Source organism: Sprattus sprattus (assembly GCF_963457725.1).
Source record: "Sprattus sprattus genome assembly, chromosome: 1".
Taxonomy (NCBI): domain Eukaryota; kingdom Metazoa; phylum Chordata; class Actinopteri; order Clupeiformes; family Clupeidae; genus Sprattus; species Sprattus sprattus.
The window spans coordinates 36,813,722-36,831,817 of NC_137920.1; the positions used below are offsets into that span (position 1 = coordinate 36,813,722).

Here is an 18,096-nt window from a genome sequence, read left to right on the forward strand (position 1 = left end):
GAGCCATCATTCAGTTCACTGCCAATTAACTTAATTTCGATTTGTTATGAACTCCAAAACAGACACTGAGAAAATAGAGATAGTGCCTATGACTATTTTTAAACTGTACTTCTCTCTAGCGAGAACGTGATGACCCAGTGGCCTAATGGATAAGGCATCAGCCTCCGGAGCTGGGGATTGTGGGTTCGAGTCCCATCTGGGTCGTTTATTGTATCCGTTTTAAATCTTTAAGTCCAAATAACTGACGAGTGACATGACTCATACGCATATTCCCCTAATATTGAAACACAAAATTCCATGCTGTATTCCGTCAATTAGGCATATAGGGTAAAGCATATGTGTATCACACGGTCTACACTGCTTTTCCTCAATCTGTGTCTGTTCACATGCTTTCTGCTGGTTTTTCAGCTTACTCATTTTTTGTTTCAACACCCAGTAAAAAAAAATGGGTGTCAGGGTCTGGAAGCAGTCGACGTTCAATCGATGCCTAACTGTACAATTGTGTCATATTCATCCATATGTTGGCAATACTGGGCTATCAGTGGCGCCTGCAGCCGTAAGGCTACGTAGGCTGTGCGTATTACGCGAGAAGAAGTCTGAAATCATGCGCTGAGCCTGGCAAAAGTGCACAAGGCACAAACAAACGAATAGTGATTAAAGCACAAACAAACGCTTACAAAAGTTATCTGACACACGCTGGTCCCAGCACGACGCATGCATTGCCACTGTAATCAAATATTATGAACGGATATTACAAAAGGAAAACTGCAGATATAGGGGCGCGCAAAAAAACGCGGTACTACAAACTCCCTGTCCAAATGAATGGAGTAATTTGACTTTATGATCAGCGATATTCAGGGTTTGCTTCAGTATCTTACGCCCCTCGTCCTTATCCGACAATGTATGGCAGAAAAATAAAATCGGAGTAGGCCAACTAATGCCCGGCTCTGTGCGTACCTCACAATGTATTTCTGCAGGCGCCCCTGGGCTACATGATACCTGTGTAATTGAGGTGGTCGGCATGCAGGGATCGGCCTGATTATATACGTGTAAGCTGCTAGGTCATTGTTTATCCGGTAGGGGGCAGTTTCATAAAAGAAATGCAATATCAGAGCAATCCACTTAATCATGTCGTTCTCTGACATATAACCTACGACAAAACAAGTAGGCTATTAACCGCAGCCCTTTGATGTATGCCGAACGATGTAACAGTCGACTTCATGAAAAGGGCAGCATTTATCTGAACTTGCTGCTTTGCTTTGGCAGTTTCATCTAATACTCCAATCTACATCTGTCAACATCATTGTTATAACTTATAACACGCAATTCGAGCATTTTTTTTTATAGCCCATTTCATTATTTTCAGTTGGTAGTTAACTAATATTTGAAATAACATCTAATTGAATTACAAAACGAAGGCAAAGAAAAGGATGCCTCTTTCCTCATTTTACGACAGTCGTTTCCATCTAAACACACTTCCCACGTAGAATATACTGTTGCTGTTATTTTTCTGAAGTTAGGCTACCTCCAACTGTTCTCCACCCTATACGATTACTTCTCTGTGTACCTATGTCAAAGAAGACATTACTATGAGGCGACACGCCTCCTTCCATGGGAATTACCCGGAGGCATATAAGGCAGTCGACATTCAGACACAAGTTGACTTCTAACAAGGGCATACTTCCACAATGACCGGATTACTCTTGCTCTTTCTGATCGTCTTTGCTTTCTCTGACGCCGAGGAGCACACTGTAAATGGTAGGCTATTTAACAAATAACCTATGCAAGTTAAACATCTTGTTTCAGTTTTAACCTATGACATTATTTCTCCCCGTTTGAAGAGGTCTATTAATATGCAATTTCAGGGTCTGGATATTTGACAGAGACGGGTGCATATTTTTTTCGTTATTGCACCTGGCTGATCTATGGGAATGAATAGAAGTGATTTATTTGCATCTTGTCAGTGTTGTGTTGATATGTTGTCTTTTTCAAGAAGATGGGCTAGGTGCTTTTTAGATTTGTTTAAGGTTTTGCAGTGCCTATTGAAACAAAAACAGGTTACCAAAGAGGTTAAAACTTCTGAGAGACTTTTTTTTAATGACTGTAATATGGCACGTTGGTCAGATTAAGGCTGAGATATATAGAAAGTAGGCAACTTTTGTTTATCTCCCCCAAAGGAAAATGTCTGTGTTGCAGCAGTTCACATAAATGACAAAAACCCTCATAACTTACAAAAACACACTCAACGAGAAAGATTAAAAGACAAGACATTATTATGACAGGTGTGAACTAATTGGCTATGTCTGCATCACACCCACAGAATTATTCTCTTTAATTGGGACGACGCCTGAGAAGACAGAGCATGGCGCACAGTCCGAACCGCCACAGAACGACAGCAGAGTGGGCGGAAAAGACCTCGCATTACCCATCAACGAGTTGCTGGGACAAACTAAGAAAACCGGGGACCCTAAATATACACTTCATCAATTACCTGCTGGGGTTTGGCCAAAGCACCCGGACCTGGTGCCTATACCTCGTCTGGGGTCTAATGGTAAAAACAAGAAGGTTTCTAAAACGGACCGGTTACCAGTTGAGCATAACAGTGAGAAGAACCGAGGGGATGGACGCGGTCATGTTCCTATTCTCCACCCCAAAATCGCACCTGTTACAGTGAACCGTACGCACAAAAATGTACCGGAGAGTGAACCTCATTCCAACAACTCCCCACCAGGTGACATTGACAACAACCACAACTCAAGATCTCGTAACATGCAACCGACTTCCAACACACGGAAAGACCGGGACCCCCTTAACCGGCGTCTTGACCCTGAGGAGAACCGTCCCGGGAAGTCCAGTCTTACAACTGGGGGCAATATAAACAACACTCGACCCTTTGTGCTGTACAACCGTCGCTCATCCAGTTTGCTGTACCACTTCGACATCCTTAAAAGAGGTGAGCCACGCTTCACTGCGCCCTTGCGCATTTTAATTCATCACAAAGCGATTTGAGAAGCAATCATGGCTAAAAAAAGATTGCAGAAAGTAGATGGTTATTCTAAATAGTCCCGAAGCCGCAAATTGCTGGTTAGCTGCGTTTGCTTGAATGCACCCTTTGTGAGCTTCACAAGCCATGAGATTAGGCTATCAAGGGGAAAAAAATTCTAAATATGCCTAAGTAAGATGGGTTGTGATATAGTAATTAACTGGAATTTGGAGCAGATATCAAAAATGCCCCCTGTGGGTTCAACAAGCCTGGAATGCGACCCCTTGGTTTTTATAATGACACCGCATTGACAGCTTTGGCCTCGCTACGACATAGGAATGATTCTCTGGCTCTCACAATGGCACGCATGGACACCGTCTCTTTTTTTTCCATTCCCCCCAGAGTCAGACTTCAGTCAAGATGCCGTCTGCTTGAGTGAATGCAGAAAGGAACGGGATGAGAGGGAACATTATTGTTACAGCGAGTTCGGTAAGCCTTGAAAGTAATCCATTGCATCCTATTTATTGTTATCATGGGTTTCTTTATTATCTTTTTTCTTACATAAATTCCATTCTACAGCAGTCAAAAAGCTATTAGTATGTTAAAAACCGTCTCAGCCCAACTGACTCATTTGTTATTGTAATTTAATACGATTGAATCTGAATTGACAATTGAAAAACAACACCTAAGCCACAAGCAGGAGTCCAGGACCAGCTTTTGAAGCTTCAGGCCCACATTGTGGCTGTGATTAGACAGCAGATAGGTTGCTTTAATAAATTCACATTTCTGACCCAAGGTCTTGATGATTTAACTGTAGCCTAATTCATTTAGAATTATTTAGCTTTTCTCTTTTTATTTTTTTTTCTGACATATCTACAGACATGTGGAATTTTAAGTACACACACAGGCTATATCATTGTGTGTGAATCTTCACAAACAGACTAGATGTCTTCATGTACACACGCAACTCAGTTTATTTCGGTTTCTCTTCTCACTGCAGCCATCAATGGCATTGTGCATGACATCGAGATCCTTCGGCGAGGCATACGGCTCATCACGCTGCTGGTGAACAGCGACGGCTTCTACAAGATGAGCCGGCTGTACGTCACTCCCGACAGCTACTTCTTCAAAGTACGCATCCTAGCTCTGGACACCTTCAAGTGCTCCAAACCCTGTCCAGACTTCAAACTGGGTAAGTTTCCATGGGGCTATTACTGCCAAGATCCTTCCAGTCCAAAACCATTCGAATCAAAGCTGGGTCTGGCAGCAATCATTATTTTTCAGTTTAAGTATAGGAAACTAGTAATATGTCACTGTTATGCAGTTTTCACATATCACTGTTCTGAATGATTTAAAGATGGTACTAGATAAAAGGTACCACACTTAAGCTATATTTTTAGTGGAAATTTTGGACTGAGAGACTCCACTCCATAAATGACTTGCTCAGGTTCAGTTCATCAGGCCTAATACGACATTAGACAGTTTAGCAAACTGTCCAACATAAGATCAGGACAGATTTTCATCAATGATAGATAAATGGATACATCAGTACAGATAACAGTCATTGTTGCTTTAGAAAGTGAAATGAAAGTCGGGCTTAAATTTGTAGCCAACAATGTCACATCAGGTGGCCTCATATAGAATATAACATCTTTCTCCTCAAAACAACACACTGACACACTGATACACTTTACAGTTACCACACAGAACGTTAGTTGCAGTGCTGGATGCTGAGAAGAGATCTGGGGGCTGAATACAGTTGTGTTTGGCATGTTTGTAAGTTCAGTTCATGTAAATTCAGTTGTGGTTGGCATGCCTCTTGGCAGGGAGCAGGTACGTCGTCATGGGGCAGATCTACCACCGGCGGCGCCACCTGCCCGGTGACCTCCTGGCCGTCGTTGGGGGCAAACTCAAGCCCGGGGATGGTCTGCTGCGGAGCAACAACTACGTCAAGAGGTACAACAAGAGGAGACACCAGAAGACCCAGGAGGCCATGCGCTCTAAGTGTCGGTGAGCTGCACCGCTCACCAGCACCACCAATTCCACGGGAGGACTCATTGCAGCTTTGGTGTATAAAAAAAAGACTTTGGTCCGTTAAAAAAAAAAAAAACATCATAATCACACAATATTGTCTGAAGGGAGACAAGGGAACGTGTTCCCACGCGTGTTTGAGCAGAAGTAGTCAACTCAATGTCAGAGGTGAAGTTGTGCTCGCTGTAAAATGCTTGTTTTGTTGTTTTTACTTTTATGGAACAAAACCTGGTGGCGTAGACAGTGAGTGTCAGTGGTCAGACAACCTTGCATCCATTTCTGCCTGAACTCAGTGTACACTTCTAAGGCTTTAGTGTGAAACACAGTGTACACTTCTAAGGCTTTATATGCTCAACACTTCAGACAAAGTTGGCATCAAGGTATTTTGAATCAAGAAATCATTCTATTGAGTTAAGACAATTCTTTAAAGAAAAGATCAAAGAACAATGTATAATAATTCGGCATGTTCCCCTCAGGAAGGGGAGGTATATTTGGAGTGACCAAAAAAACATTCCTATTGTCAAACCCATCCACTCATTTAGCCAAGGACACTGTCTGAATGTATCATGTCATATACTCTACAAGACTAAAGATAGAAGTCTGCATTATTAGGGGTTACTTCAGACTTCTTGGGTGAAGCTTGGACTGGGTGCCTGTCGATGCAGAAGACTCGCTGGTCACGCCCTGGTTGGTCTGGGGGGAGCGGAGAGTTTTCCAGAACCCAGAACAAAGCAGTTTTATTTATTCCTGTCAAATTGCTGTTGCCTTCTGCTTTTGTTTTTTCTTTTGCGCCTCTTATCAGAATGCAGGAAATGCACTGTTACATTAGAGCAAAATGTGTCTGTGCGTGTGTGTGTGTGTGTGTAAGACTGTTGCATTAGAGGAAAGTGTGTCTGTGTGTGTGTAAGACTGTGTCTGCAAGGAGGAGCAGTAGGGTCAAAGGATACTCAAAGTGATGGTGATGTCCATAGAACTGGACAAGCCCAATGGATGGAGCGAGGGTGGGAGGGAAGACAAAGCAACGGAAACACAACTCTATTTCGCAAGAGGGTCCCTTTCGGCAACATGTAATGGAGTGGCCACCCTGAAATGGTCACCCGAGGGAAGGAATGGACTTCAAACCCAGATGGAAGGAGAAAGCAGGGTGGTTATGGGTGTGTGTGTGTGTTTTTTGGGGGGGGCACGACTGTATTAAGGGGTGTATGTGCGGAGGAGGGCTGTAAATCTAATCGTGGTGCAATCTGATCCCCTCTGCACCTGGCCGCTCGAAGGCAGGCGAGGAGGAGGAGGAGGGTTGGGTGGGGTGGGGGGGGGGTGGGGGTAAGAAGCCATCCAGGGACTTTGGGGCCGAGCAGGGAAAGGTAATGCCACCTACGGCTCCATGTTTGTCCTTGCACCGCCCCCCACCCCCCCCAGCACACTCTCACTCACACATACACACTCAGTCCCTCCTTCTCTCACACAGAAACCCTTCCAAGCTCAAAGGAGGTATTTGAGTTGAGGGAAACAGGAGGGAGGGAGAGAGAGAGAGAAAGAAGAGGGGGAGGGTTGTGTAAATGGTAATATGGGGGAGAGGTGGGGTGAAAGGGGGAATGAGAGCGAGAACCAGAGCCTTTGCCCTGTCCGCCCGGGGCCAAAATGGCTTTAATCGTAGATGAAGGGAGAAGGGTCTCCTCCAGCCACAGTCTCCCTGGCATGGAGGGCACAGGGCACCTTCTCTCGCCTTCTCTCCAGCCAGGCAGGTGGAGCACATACTGGGGGGCTTTGAAGGCTGTCATTTGCACTGCAGCTGCACATCTTGTTTTTTTTTTTGTTGGTGAAAAAAATATATAAATATATATATATAATAAACTTGACTGGTTTGGTCTTTTTTCTAACACTGTCTGACTCTCTTGACTTGCTCACTTTTGAAGATCCACAAAGACACTGAGATGGTCCGCTAATGCACATGGGTATCTGGAAGGGTCTCCACCATGCAAATTTGCTTTCTCTGTTCCATGCAGTTTCCACAGCAGTGGACTGTGATAAGACTATAGTACAGACCACAAGTTCTGTGTGGGAACAGAGTCACATGCTACCAACACACACACACACGCACATATAGAGGGGGTTTATACTGAGCAAAGACTGTGAGCTAACTGTAATTACTGTGCAGCTTTGCTCCCAGCAGATCATCCCCAGAGATAACAGCCAAAGCAGTTATAATTGCGGGGTAACGCACAAGTGTGGTTTAACCCAGGCTGATAGGGGGGGCTGCTCACGTCCGGCGCCCAGAGTCCTTTCCCAGGCCGGCGAGCCGAGCGTCTATCAGCGATCAGTGTGCGCTCGCGGGTGATGCTGGCAGGAAGCAGCGGCTCTAGCTGTGCATCTCTAGAACCAGCGCAGCAGGGGAACATTCCTTATGGGAGGATGGGGTGGGGGGTGGGTGGGAGGAGTGTGTGAATGTATGTATGTGCGTGTGTGTTGGGGGGGGGGGGGTGTACACGGGGAGCTTTTTGAGAATCCATGTGAGATCCTTCCTGTGTGACAAACAAGAGTTACAGACCCTAAGGCCAACAGGAGGAGGAGGGTGGAGGTGGTGGTGGGGTTGGGATGGAGCTGGGGGGGTTGTGGGGCGGGGGGGGGGGGAAATTGTTGAGGATGTGGTGGTCATCATGTCCATGCCTGGTGGAGTCTGGATCCACTTAGTGTGTGTATGTGAGGACGTGTTTACAAGTATCTGCTGCACGGGAGCCTCACTCACTGCTGCCAGGAGGAGGAAGTGGACAGCGAATATGATTTATGTGTACCATGAGCACCTTCTGAGGCCCAGCAAAACCCAAACTTAAGGCCACTGGTTTTGGAAGGTGGACAGAAGATCTCAAGTACTACAAACTATGCAGTGACTCAGAAATGACCAAGAGTATTCCCACGTTGAGAAACACCAAGATAAAAAAAAAAAGCGTGTCAGAAACATGATAGATGAGAATTAAAATGAAGATTAAAAACCAAAATCTGGAATCGTTTTCATCCCATTAAAACAAGAAGCCTTAAAGTGTGTCTTTTGCCAAATGACTACATAAATTAAGGGGATTTTAAATGCTTGAACGAGTGCATTAAATGGCCCTTGCACACAACCTCAGACAAATCAATTTTACAGCTTAAAGAATGTTGGAGGGATAACGGCACCCAGAGCATGACCCAATGAATAAAGAACTCCAGAGACTCTACACAACTTTAAAAAGATGATGTCAAAACATTACTTTTATTATCTAGGATGAAGTGTCCTATCAGGTACAAAAAATTCTTTAGAGTTGCCACAATCTGTTAAAAACATAGATAGTATTTTTCCCATTATTTGTCTTTTGACATGACTCCAAATGAAAAGTTCCATAGATATGAATAAATAATACAAGGTATTGTGGTGATGCGGAGTGATCTTTATGTTTTCTTTACAAAACTCTTTTACGAGTCAACCCCACCCCTTTCTTTAAAATCAGTATGCACACAATATGCAGCATTTTTTTTTATATATAAAGGGCAATTTCACCTAAATGCAAAGTTTACTCCAAATCGGTAAAAAAAGTAAATTCAGTTCAACAGCTGCTCCTTTTTAAAAAGGCCAAACAAAGGGAACCAAGGTGCTTTTTTCAAAATGGTGACCTTGGGAGTATCAACAGCCATATTTAAATTCAAATATTCAATCTGTACAAGGGCTTGGTCATACGAGACATATTGAAGAGCATTTGTTTGAGCTTCGCACAGAACCATGAAAAGGTCACATAGCTTTCCCAACAAAGAAGAATTCGTGTTGATACTGTCAACTGAACGCCAGTACTCTAGTCTTGCACTGAACACAGGGTCCTGCTTTTTAAAAAAAACAGGTCCCCTTTCTGGAGGCCCCTGAAGAGTTGAGAAATGTCCCAAAATGGTGTTGACACACCATTCAAAGATTAGAAAATGGCCAAAATATGACAAAAATCCCAAATAACTCATAAAAATGTCTCAACAAACCAATGTTATAAAATGTTTACCCACCCAAGCAAATTCTTTTAAAATGTAGTCTTTGACCACAACCCTTCTCTTCCGTCTTACTTCCCTCTTTCAGGTACTTAAGACTGCAAAAAATTAAAAAATTGTTATGTGGTCTTCACACGGACAGGCAAAACCATGTGACCACACTCTGTACACATCACTCTCACTGTCCTTACATTGGAGGTTCAATATACCCTTTATGGTTTTTCTAGAAACATCCGGTCCTGTATGCACTCCCCCTGTTTTTGAGGAAAGGGTCTGGAGATGCTTGTGGTATTTCATTGAATAACTGTCTTCAATTACAAAGTGTTAAGATTCCTCTTATTGGTTTGAAGACCAAGCATATCACCCACCCCAGTATCTCTAGCCCCAGGACTCTGGCCGTTATGGCGGCCTTGAACTGCAAACACAAACAAAGAAAAAAAAATACCTAAAAATTGACATTGTAGACTTTTTTTAATAAACAGGATAGGGTTCAGATACATGAGGGATCATTGCTCTTCGGTCAGTCTCTGTAGGCTACTGTTGGGCAACTTGAAAATGCCACACTGGAAATAAGAAGAGCTTCATTACTAGTCTTCAAAAAAGAAACTGGTCCGGCTTACTGAGAGTCTTTGACAAAGTCCCAAAAAATAAAAAAAGTTCTTCTACTCTGTGACATTGATGCTGGCTGTCAAAGGAGAAAAATGAGCTTCAGTCTGGTTCGTGGCTGTCGGATGAAGGACAGTCATTGAAAAAGTTGAATAAAACAAACAAAAAAATGTAAAAGTGAGAAAACAGCAGTCAGAAAGGTTTGCTGGTCTGCACGACTTTACAACTGAGGAACAGTACAGGCCGGGTCCTCACAGCCCATCAGGGGTGAAGCGTCAGGATCAGCTTCAGGAGATCGGAGTCTTTTTCTGGGAGAGGGTGGAAAAGAACAGGAATGCTGGAAGAGAAAGGGCAACAGACAGAGATAGGGAGGGACAGAGAGAAAACAAAAAACAGCGGTGGCCCGGGGAAAAAAAACAAACAGAAAAAAAAAAACGGGACAGATCTCCCTTTTCCACTGGAGCCGAACGTCCAGGTGCCACCGTGGTTGAACACCCGGCGACTGCTCGGGAACGGAACCGTGGTCCTCTCTCCTCGCTACAGCGCTGCCCACCCAAAACGCAGATGAGGAACTTCCGAGGGAGGAACTTTCCATCTCTGTGTGTATATGTGTGTAACAGAAAAAAGGCCTGCTGCAGTGTGTGTGTGTGTGTGTTTGCGTGCATGCCGGTGTTGTGAGAGGGGGGGCAGGGGGTCGCTGGAGAGAATATGGGGGTCGCTGGAGAGAATATGGATTCCCCATTGGGTTTGACTTGTCAGACCACATTCTTGATTTTATTTGTATCTTTTCATATTCTCTTTTTGAAAGCTTATTGACGGTGTACTCTAAGAAGCTGTTGACTGTAGCTTGTTGTTATGAGACCTACAGATACAGAAAGACAGAGGAAACAGAGAAAGACCCCCCTTGGATTACTTTTTTATTAAAACTTTAACAGGTAATAAATGCACTAAGGAATACAAAACACAGGATGCCAGTGGGTCAAACATTGTTTTAGGTGAAGGGGAGAAATCAGGAAAGACAGCAGCCATGTTGGTGAGTTATTAGCCTTTCATTTTACACAGAGAAGATCCCATATACAGCTCCTGTCAGTCAGGAGAGCAGAGTTCACCAGAAATGAACTAAAGAAACTAACATGAGTACCACTGGAAAGTTCCACTGGCCTATTATCAAAATATCTACCATTATTTACTTTAGATTGCTCCTTCACAAAAGGATATAAATGGATGTAAAATACATTGTACAAAAGGCTAAAAAAAAGAAAAAAGAACATTGAAAAATACTGGTAAATGAAAATATTTGTATTACTGTCCTTATAAGAACAGAAACCAAGTTCAGCTTATTTGATAACTCCCTTACGAGTAAAGTTTAAAACGCCACCTCAATAACGTCTGGCGGGACTAACTACCAGTTATGTTTACCATCATTAACCTTAAATCATGGAAAAAACACTAATTTCATCATGGAATACCAGGCTCTCTAATGAATTTGGGACCAAATCGGCAAAAAGGAGAAGGCTGACTAATCTTGATACATTCCATACTATGGTCTATTCACATACTGCTTAACTGGAGGTAATAGCAACCACTTGAAAAATGACAAAAAAACATTTTCCCTTGCTTTGAGAACCGACATGGCTGCCACACAGACAGGTTTGTTTTGTACAGTGCACTTCAATAGTTTTTTTTCTCAGTTTTGTTTTATCTGTACTTCCATACAAATAAAAATAAAAACAAAAGAAAACATTATGCTGCCAATTTAGTTTGTTCAGTGAAGAACTACAACACAGAGGTCCACAATTGGTTATTTTAGAGTGACCCTGGCATCCAGTTCAGTTTCCACCTACACGTCTGAAATATGACATCACAATCTGTAGAGAAGAGAGGAGAGAGAGAGAATGGATGGTGTAAATAAAAAAAATGCATGCTGAGCAGGTAGCCATGACAGCAGAAGCAAACACAGAACCTTTGGGCGCCGGAGTGCCGAAAGGGCGGCTCATGGTATTGAGGCAAACGCTAACAACACAGCAAGCTAGGCTAACGGTTATTCTGTATTTTTCCACACACAGACAACCACTACAAATGAACAAAATAAATGAAACATAGCATTAGCACATTGCAAATGGTGGAGATGCATGACTATTCCATGACTGACACTGAGAGCAGCGAATAAAAGCGATGACATTCATGGTTCAGCCAACTAAGAGCAGGTCATGTTGATGATTACAGCCAGCGTCATCATCATCCCTCAAGAGGATGTCTGAGGCGGGGAAAATGGGAAAGCCCAGAAGGACAAAACACAGCAAGCCACAAAGCTAATGGTAGATAGTGGTAGTGAGAGATAGTGAGGGAGGAGGATGCGTAAAAAGAGATTTCTGGGGCTTTACCTGCTTGCTTTGAATGCTTTGAGTTTCTGAACGAAGAAGTTCTCCAGGACCTCAGCACACTGGTAGAAGGGCGAGTCGCTGGGGTTGTAGTAGCGACAGTTGTCGAAGATTTTGGTCATGTCTGCCACAAACTCAGTCAGTTTGACATAGAAGCGCTTCTGCAACCGTTCCTCCATTGTGGAAAGGTCTGGGTGGGGAGAGAGGAGATTCTTAAAGTAGGGGTGGGCGACATGGACTAAAACATTTTAAATAACAGTATTTTCAAGTGTATGGACGGTATCAATGTAGTATTATGGTGTTTATCATCTAAAGTTCATACACTATCATTTTATCTTTCCAGTAGCAAAACTCAAGAAAGATTAAGGTATGAAAACACAAAGTGTTTTTCTAAATGGACAGTTACAAATAAAAAAGAATCAGGATGAGGCCACTGCTAGCACAATTTACTCAGTATGACTGGAATAACAAAAAATAGGAAACTTAAAAGTCAATGGAAAGTCATCAAAATAGCCATTAGCCCTCAAAGGTCTAAGTCAAAAACACCAGGCTGTTGACATTTTCCAGTTTGAGGGATGTCCTGGTGCATGTCACGACATTTACTTATGGAAACACCATTGACCCACGACTTAGAAGACATAGTTAGGCTACTGTGTAGGTGTGTGACACCTATCAGTGTTTGCTAGGCATTTTATTGAGCTTTCCGTAATATATTACATCCGTTCCATTTCAAAACCAGACATTGTTCTTCAGATTATTAAAACATTTCAGTTTGTGGGTTACCTAGCTGTTTCATTTGGCAGATTTAGGCAGGCTACCGGTAACTAAGAGGAATTCTCTTACAGCTGATATTCTGGGAAATTCATACGCTTTTATTTCATGCTTTTAATTTCCCGTTACTAACGATATTACAAAATTCCTGCGGGGCCATGCCCTAATACCGTAGGCAAATAAAATACCATAACGAGATGTACCAAACTTCTGCGAATACATTATTTGGGACCTAAATTCACATGTTATAATACAAATAATATAATGTGAGAAAAAAAAGATAAATTGGGGACGGGCTTGGGTTTTAAAACACTGTTTTGTTTTTGGGCCTGATAAAACGTTTGCAGGGCACCTTCCGAGTAAGGTATGATTTGAAGTCCCACACAGTGGCCAGTCAGCCGGCTCACACAGCCTCCCCCTTCACACAGGGCAGGGTAGCTACTGCTGGGTTTCCAGCCCCTGCCCCCGGGGGAGCCGAGTCCAAATAAACATATCCGATTCTGACCGACCTGGAGCGCGTATCAAAGGGGGCCAGCGCCTTTGACCGGCATCAACGTCCACCTTTGACTGCATGGAAAAGCTGAAAAGAGTGAAAAACTTCTTGGGCGCTTTGCCCCTTCAAGTCTTTTCGGGCCCTTCAAGTGAGCCTGAAGAGAGTGGCGGAGCTCTCGAACGTTCCCAGAACACAGAGGCCAGCAGTGTGCAGCCTTTTCGTGGAGTCATTAATGGTTTGTTTGTTCGGTAGTTCAAAAGGGCGTGTTGACGCAAGTCGCCATTTACATGGGCAGTTTGATCCGTGTTGGGGGGCCTTTTTCTGCTAATGGCCACCGGAGGATGAGGTGGCGAGGCAATTTACTCCCCACCACCTCAATGGCGGCTCAAACACCGGGGCAGCAGTCGCGAGCTTTTTCATGATGAAAGAGTGAAACTGTGGCACCTACATGAACACTGTGGGGGGGTTTAATGGCGCTGGGTGATTTCCTGGGGTTACTTACCCATGGGCTCCTTTATGACGCCGTAGTAATCTGGAGCGTCGTTGGGATCCACCGGTTCCAGGAAGGGCCACGCCATTTTGTGTGCCTGAGAACAGCAGGATGAAAGAGATACATAGAGAGAGAGAATGAGAGAGAGTAAGAGAGAGGGAGGGCGGGAATAAAGAGACAGAGAGAAAGAGAGGGAGGGAGGAAGAGAGACCCTTGCATGAAAAAAAAACGAAGAAACAAAACAAACCATGAGGCCCTGATATTGGAAGCAGCTGGTTCAATAAGACCAGATGTGCTCGCCTTCCATTCTCTCTCCACCATGCACGCGGGCGAAAGGAAAGAACAAAGTAGGGGGAGGAATAGAATGCGAGAAATAAAGACAGGAAAAAGAATAAAAGAAAAAAACAAAGACAAAAAAGAGGAAAAAAAGGGGGGAAGAGAGAAAAGAAAAATCTCCCGGGAAGACGGCCAAGGAGAGGCCTCGGCAGAGCGAAAGGAGATCAGATAAAAGGCGGGGACGGTGAGGGGGAACAGCGCCTGTATTGTTTCCACGGCGACTGGAGGGAGAGAAGGGTGGGATGTGGGGGCGTGATTTGCATGCATGTCGATGTACCTGTAGGGAGCGCAGGATTCGTCGCAGGCCCTCGTAGTCCTTGTCGGTGAGCGGCGTGAGCACGGTCATGGCGTCCTCCGTGGACTGGCACTGCGGGCACACGTACACGTCGATGTGCGTGGCCTCGCTCTGCAGGATGCCCACGCAGCGGCCGTGGTACCAGTTCTGGCAGCGGTCACAGCCGATATAGAACCTGCAGGAGAGAGAGAGAGAGAGAGAGAGAGAGAGAGAGAGAGAGAGAGAGAGAGAGAGAGAGAGAGAGAGCCAGAGGGTGAATGAACAAGAGAAATAGGACAGTGCGTAAGGTCTGGCTTGGCTAAAGTTCCTTTAAATGAGCATGCTTCTTTTGGGGAAAAGAGAGAGGGGTGTCCAGGTCTTGTCATCAGGTGCCTGACAGGCTGTAATACTGATCTTTAAAGCTCGTGTAATCATGCAGTTTACACTTGGCCACAAGCCCTTGCTGCCTTGGTAAAGTGTGTTGTTCTAGTAAAATATAGGAATGCTGTGAACATGCAATAGATAGTCTGGTCAATCTGAGACCAACTCTTAATGAAAACAGTCAGTCAATGACGATAGTCTAATCGCTCAATGATGATAGTCTAATCGATCAATGATGATAGTCTAATCGATCGATGAAAGTGATTGAACGTCTCTAGTTCTTACTGGGCTTCGTCGTAGGGCGTGCGGCATATGCAGTACAGCTCTTCCGTGCTGCCCTCCTGCGCCTGTTTGCACTCGGCACAGATGTAGTCGTCCATCTTCAGGGCCTCCTTCTCCGTGACGCCCACACACGCACCGTGGTACCAGTTCGTGCACAGGTCACAGCCGATGTAGAATCTAGAGAAGAGGGTGAGACACAGGGCCAGATATAAGAGGGTTACATAAAGTATGGTGGGTATCTACCAAATGAATACTGAAAAAAAGCAAAGAATGAAGATTAATTTAGACCATAAATATTGGTTCCCAACAGGCTCCCAATATCAATTATAAAAAACTTCCACAAGCAAGTCACTTTCCTAAGTATTAGGATCTCAATTATGTCAGTGAGATTCCTCTAGCACCTGGAGTAACAAGGTACCACCTACACAAAGGTCATAGGTCATCACCCAAGGTTACAGATGTACTGATACAATGCATACAACCCTACTTGTACATCTAGTTGTTATAGATACGGGCATGTGCTAAATGAGTCATGGTAGATTTACTTGGACTCGTCGTAGGGTGTCTTGCAGACGCAGTATAGCTTGATATCCTTGTTGGAGGCCTTTGAGGTAGTGGAGATCATCTTCTTCTTCTTGGACTTGGCCGAGGGGGGAGTGTCGGGCTCCTCGTCCCGCTTGCGCTTGAGTCCGGGGCCGGGTCCGTGGCCGTGGCCGGGCCCGGGGCGAGAGATGGCCGGGGTCAGGGCGGAATGCGCGCGGGGAGTAGCCGCAGCCTGGGAGGCGGCAGCCTGGGCCCGTTCCTTGTCCCGCCGCATCTTGCTCAGGTCCCTCTTCAGCTCCTCCTGGTGGGGGGGAGGAGAAAGTAGAGACATTAGCACCATGCTAGCTTTGGTCAAAGATGATTAGCCAGCACAATGCACCAGATTCAAGAGTACCTGACTAATTAAAATAATTATTTGCGACCCCTTCACCACCAGTTGTCTGGTCCACAACACAATCAACAGTCGTCTCAAGACACTGTCTTCTCCCCCATGAGGCCTGCTCTCCTGGGGGCTTCCAGGGGTGCCCCCCCCCACCCTGTGCCCCCAGTCTCCCAATGTCTTACCTGCACCTCCAGCTGCAGCTCCTTGTCCAGCAGGGCTCTTTTCTTGAGGATCTCGGCCTTGAGCTGCTCCTTGTGCTTGTAGAGCAGTGCCGAGAGTTTGGAGGCATTCTGCTTGCTGCGTTTCTGCTCCACCGACTCGTCGCGCTTGCGCTTCTTGGCATCCTGCCGATCGGCCTTGTCGATCTTGTCCAGGATGTACTTCATCACCTGGTTGCACACGATCATCCTGGGGATCGGGAGGGGATCGGGGCAAACATTAAAAAAAACGGGAGAGAATTGTTTTTTTTGCCAAATACATGCACGCTCTACAAAGCTAATGTCTTCAAGTTTTAAATAAGACTTTTGTGTGCACAAGATCATCCTGGGAACCAGGAGGGAAATGGGGGGAAAAAAAATGAAATTTATATATTTGGCAAAGTTCATGTCTACATGGTTAACATTAGACTTTTGTTCATTAGAAACGTTCCCACCAATGATAATCTAGACTGCAGATAATTTGATTTAAGGTTTTATTTAATATCATCATTTTCCTGGATAAATGATGTCTGGAGATCAGCTCCAGTGATTTGACTGCTGGAACCTAAAAGTACATTTCAAATTCCCTTTACTTTGGCACTTGTAGGAATTTGAGGAGTATAGATAAAGTGACATTGGTGCTGGGAGGCGAATATTAGTCGACGTTAATGTGCTGCTGTGGCAACAACGGTGTCAAACGTTTCGGAGAAATACGGCCGACATCGCCCTGCATTTACATCTTAGTCGGTTTTCTTGTTGCTATCGCTTGATAACAGCCGTAAAACTCTTAAAATATTGCCGTGAAATACGATTTAAAGTTAATGAGAACTCCTCAGGCTTCCGCGGCTCTGAGAGAAAAAGCGAGACGTGTTTGAGACTAAAGGTGACACTGATTGGAAACACCCTCTCCCAAACAAACAGTGGAGTTTTTCCCTTTCTTTTTAAAAGGGGAGACATTCCAAGATGTCCTCCCCCAACAAAAATACAACCTATGTTAATCAAATCTGATGTTCCACCTTCTAGATTTTGCAGCACTCTGTGTTACTACTGCAACACTGTCAGGGAGCTGAGATTATGCAGCGTGTTTTACATGAAGCGCACCAGGGCCAGATGGGGCACAAGTGTGCTTTTGTTCACGGCTATTTGTTTTGGTATGTGCTGGATGTGGAGCTGTGGACGGGCGGAGGGCCTGAGGAGGTTGAGGAGAGGAGGAGTAGGAGAGGAGTAGGAGAGGAGCTCCTGTCTTCTCCTGCAGTTGGGAATGGAGGAGGATGGGAGGGGGGGGAGAGGTTCACTCACACACACACTGTCATATACACTTGAGCACACACACACACACACACACACACACACTGTCATATACACTTGAGCACACACACACACACACACACACACACACACACACACACACACACACACACACACACACACACACACACACACACACACACACACACACACACACACACACACACACACACACACACACAGCAACACCAGCTGTGGAGGGGGTCAGAGGTCAAGATGAGTTCCCAGACTCAACAGAGAGAACGACAGAAAAAGAGAGAGAGAGAGAAAAAAAAGAAGACAAGAGATGTAAGGAGGGCGCGCAGGAGTGGTCAGATCACTGATATAGGTGTTTGAGAATGTGTGTGAGAGTGTCTCAAAGGGAATAACACAGAGAGGCCCACATAGGGTCACAGAGAAAGGATGGCAGGGATGAGACAGACACTGGGAACATAAAAAAAAGCATTCTGGAAAGAAATGACAGATGAAGGGAATAAATGACAGTGGCCAGCCACTCCTGGATGGAGCTAGAGTGAGAGTGCCACCGGTGACCGCTTCAGGTGCAGTTTAGCCGTCTGTGGCTCTGTGTGGTCAGCTGCCCTGCCCAAGTCTGGGTCAGAGCCTCTCAAGGAGACAGTGTTATGATTCACCCGGACAGGG

At 44.9% G+C, this 18,096-nt stretch overlaps 2 protein-coding genes across 2 annotated transcripts in view; one reads left to right on the forward strand and one right to left on the reverse strand.

The window, feature by feature from the left end:
• Positions 1-1,688: 1,688 nt before the first annotated feature.
• LOC308369496 (UPF0450 protein C17orf58 homolog) lies at positions 1,689-4,997 on the forward strand (the record flags this gene model as incomplete). Its single annotated transcript, XM_080843961.1, has 5 exons — positions 1,689-1,758; positions 2,321-2,953; positions 3,386-3,472; positions 3,984-4,175; positions 4,810-4,997. The coding sequence occupies 5 exons, from the start codon at positions 1,689-1,691 to the stop codon at positions 4,995-4,997; spliced, it is 1,170 nt and encodes a 389-aa protein (XP_080700087.1).
• A 4,554-nt stretch (positions 4,998-9,551) lies between these two features.
• The window catches only part of LOC308376607 (nucleosome-remodeling factor subunit BPTF-like), a 40,886-nt gene continuing 32,341 nt past the window's right edge, over positions 9,552-18,096 (reverse strand). The window contains exons 26-32 of the mRNA XM_080853005.1: positions 16,135-16,360; positions 15,573-15,871; positions 15,031-15,204; positions 14,368-14,560; positions 13,767-13,851; positions 12,004-12,190; positions 9,552-10,481 (exon numbers count right to left, since the gene is read on the reverse strand). Of these exons, the coding sequence (XP_080709131.1) occupies positions 10,445-10,481; positions 12,004-12,190; positions 13,767-13,851; positions 14,368-14,560; positions 15,031-15,204; positions 15,573-15,871; positions 16,135-16,360 (1,201 nt within the window). The 3' untranslated portion in view covers positions 9,552-10,444. The remainder of the gene's footprint in view (positions 10,482-12,003; positions 12,191-13,766; positions 13,852-14,367; positions 14,561-15,030; positions 15,205-15,572; positions 15,872-16,134; positions 16,361-18,096) is intronic.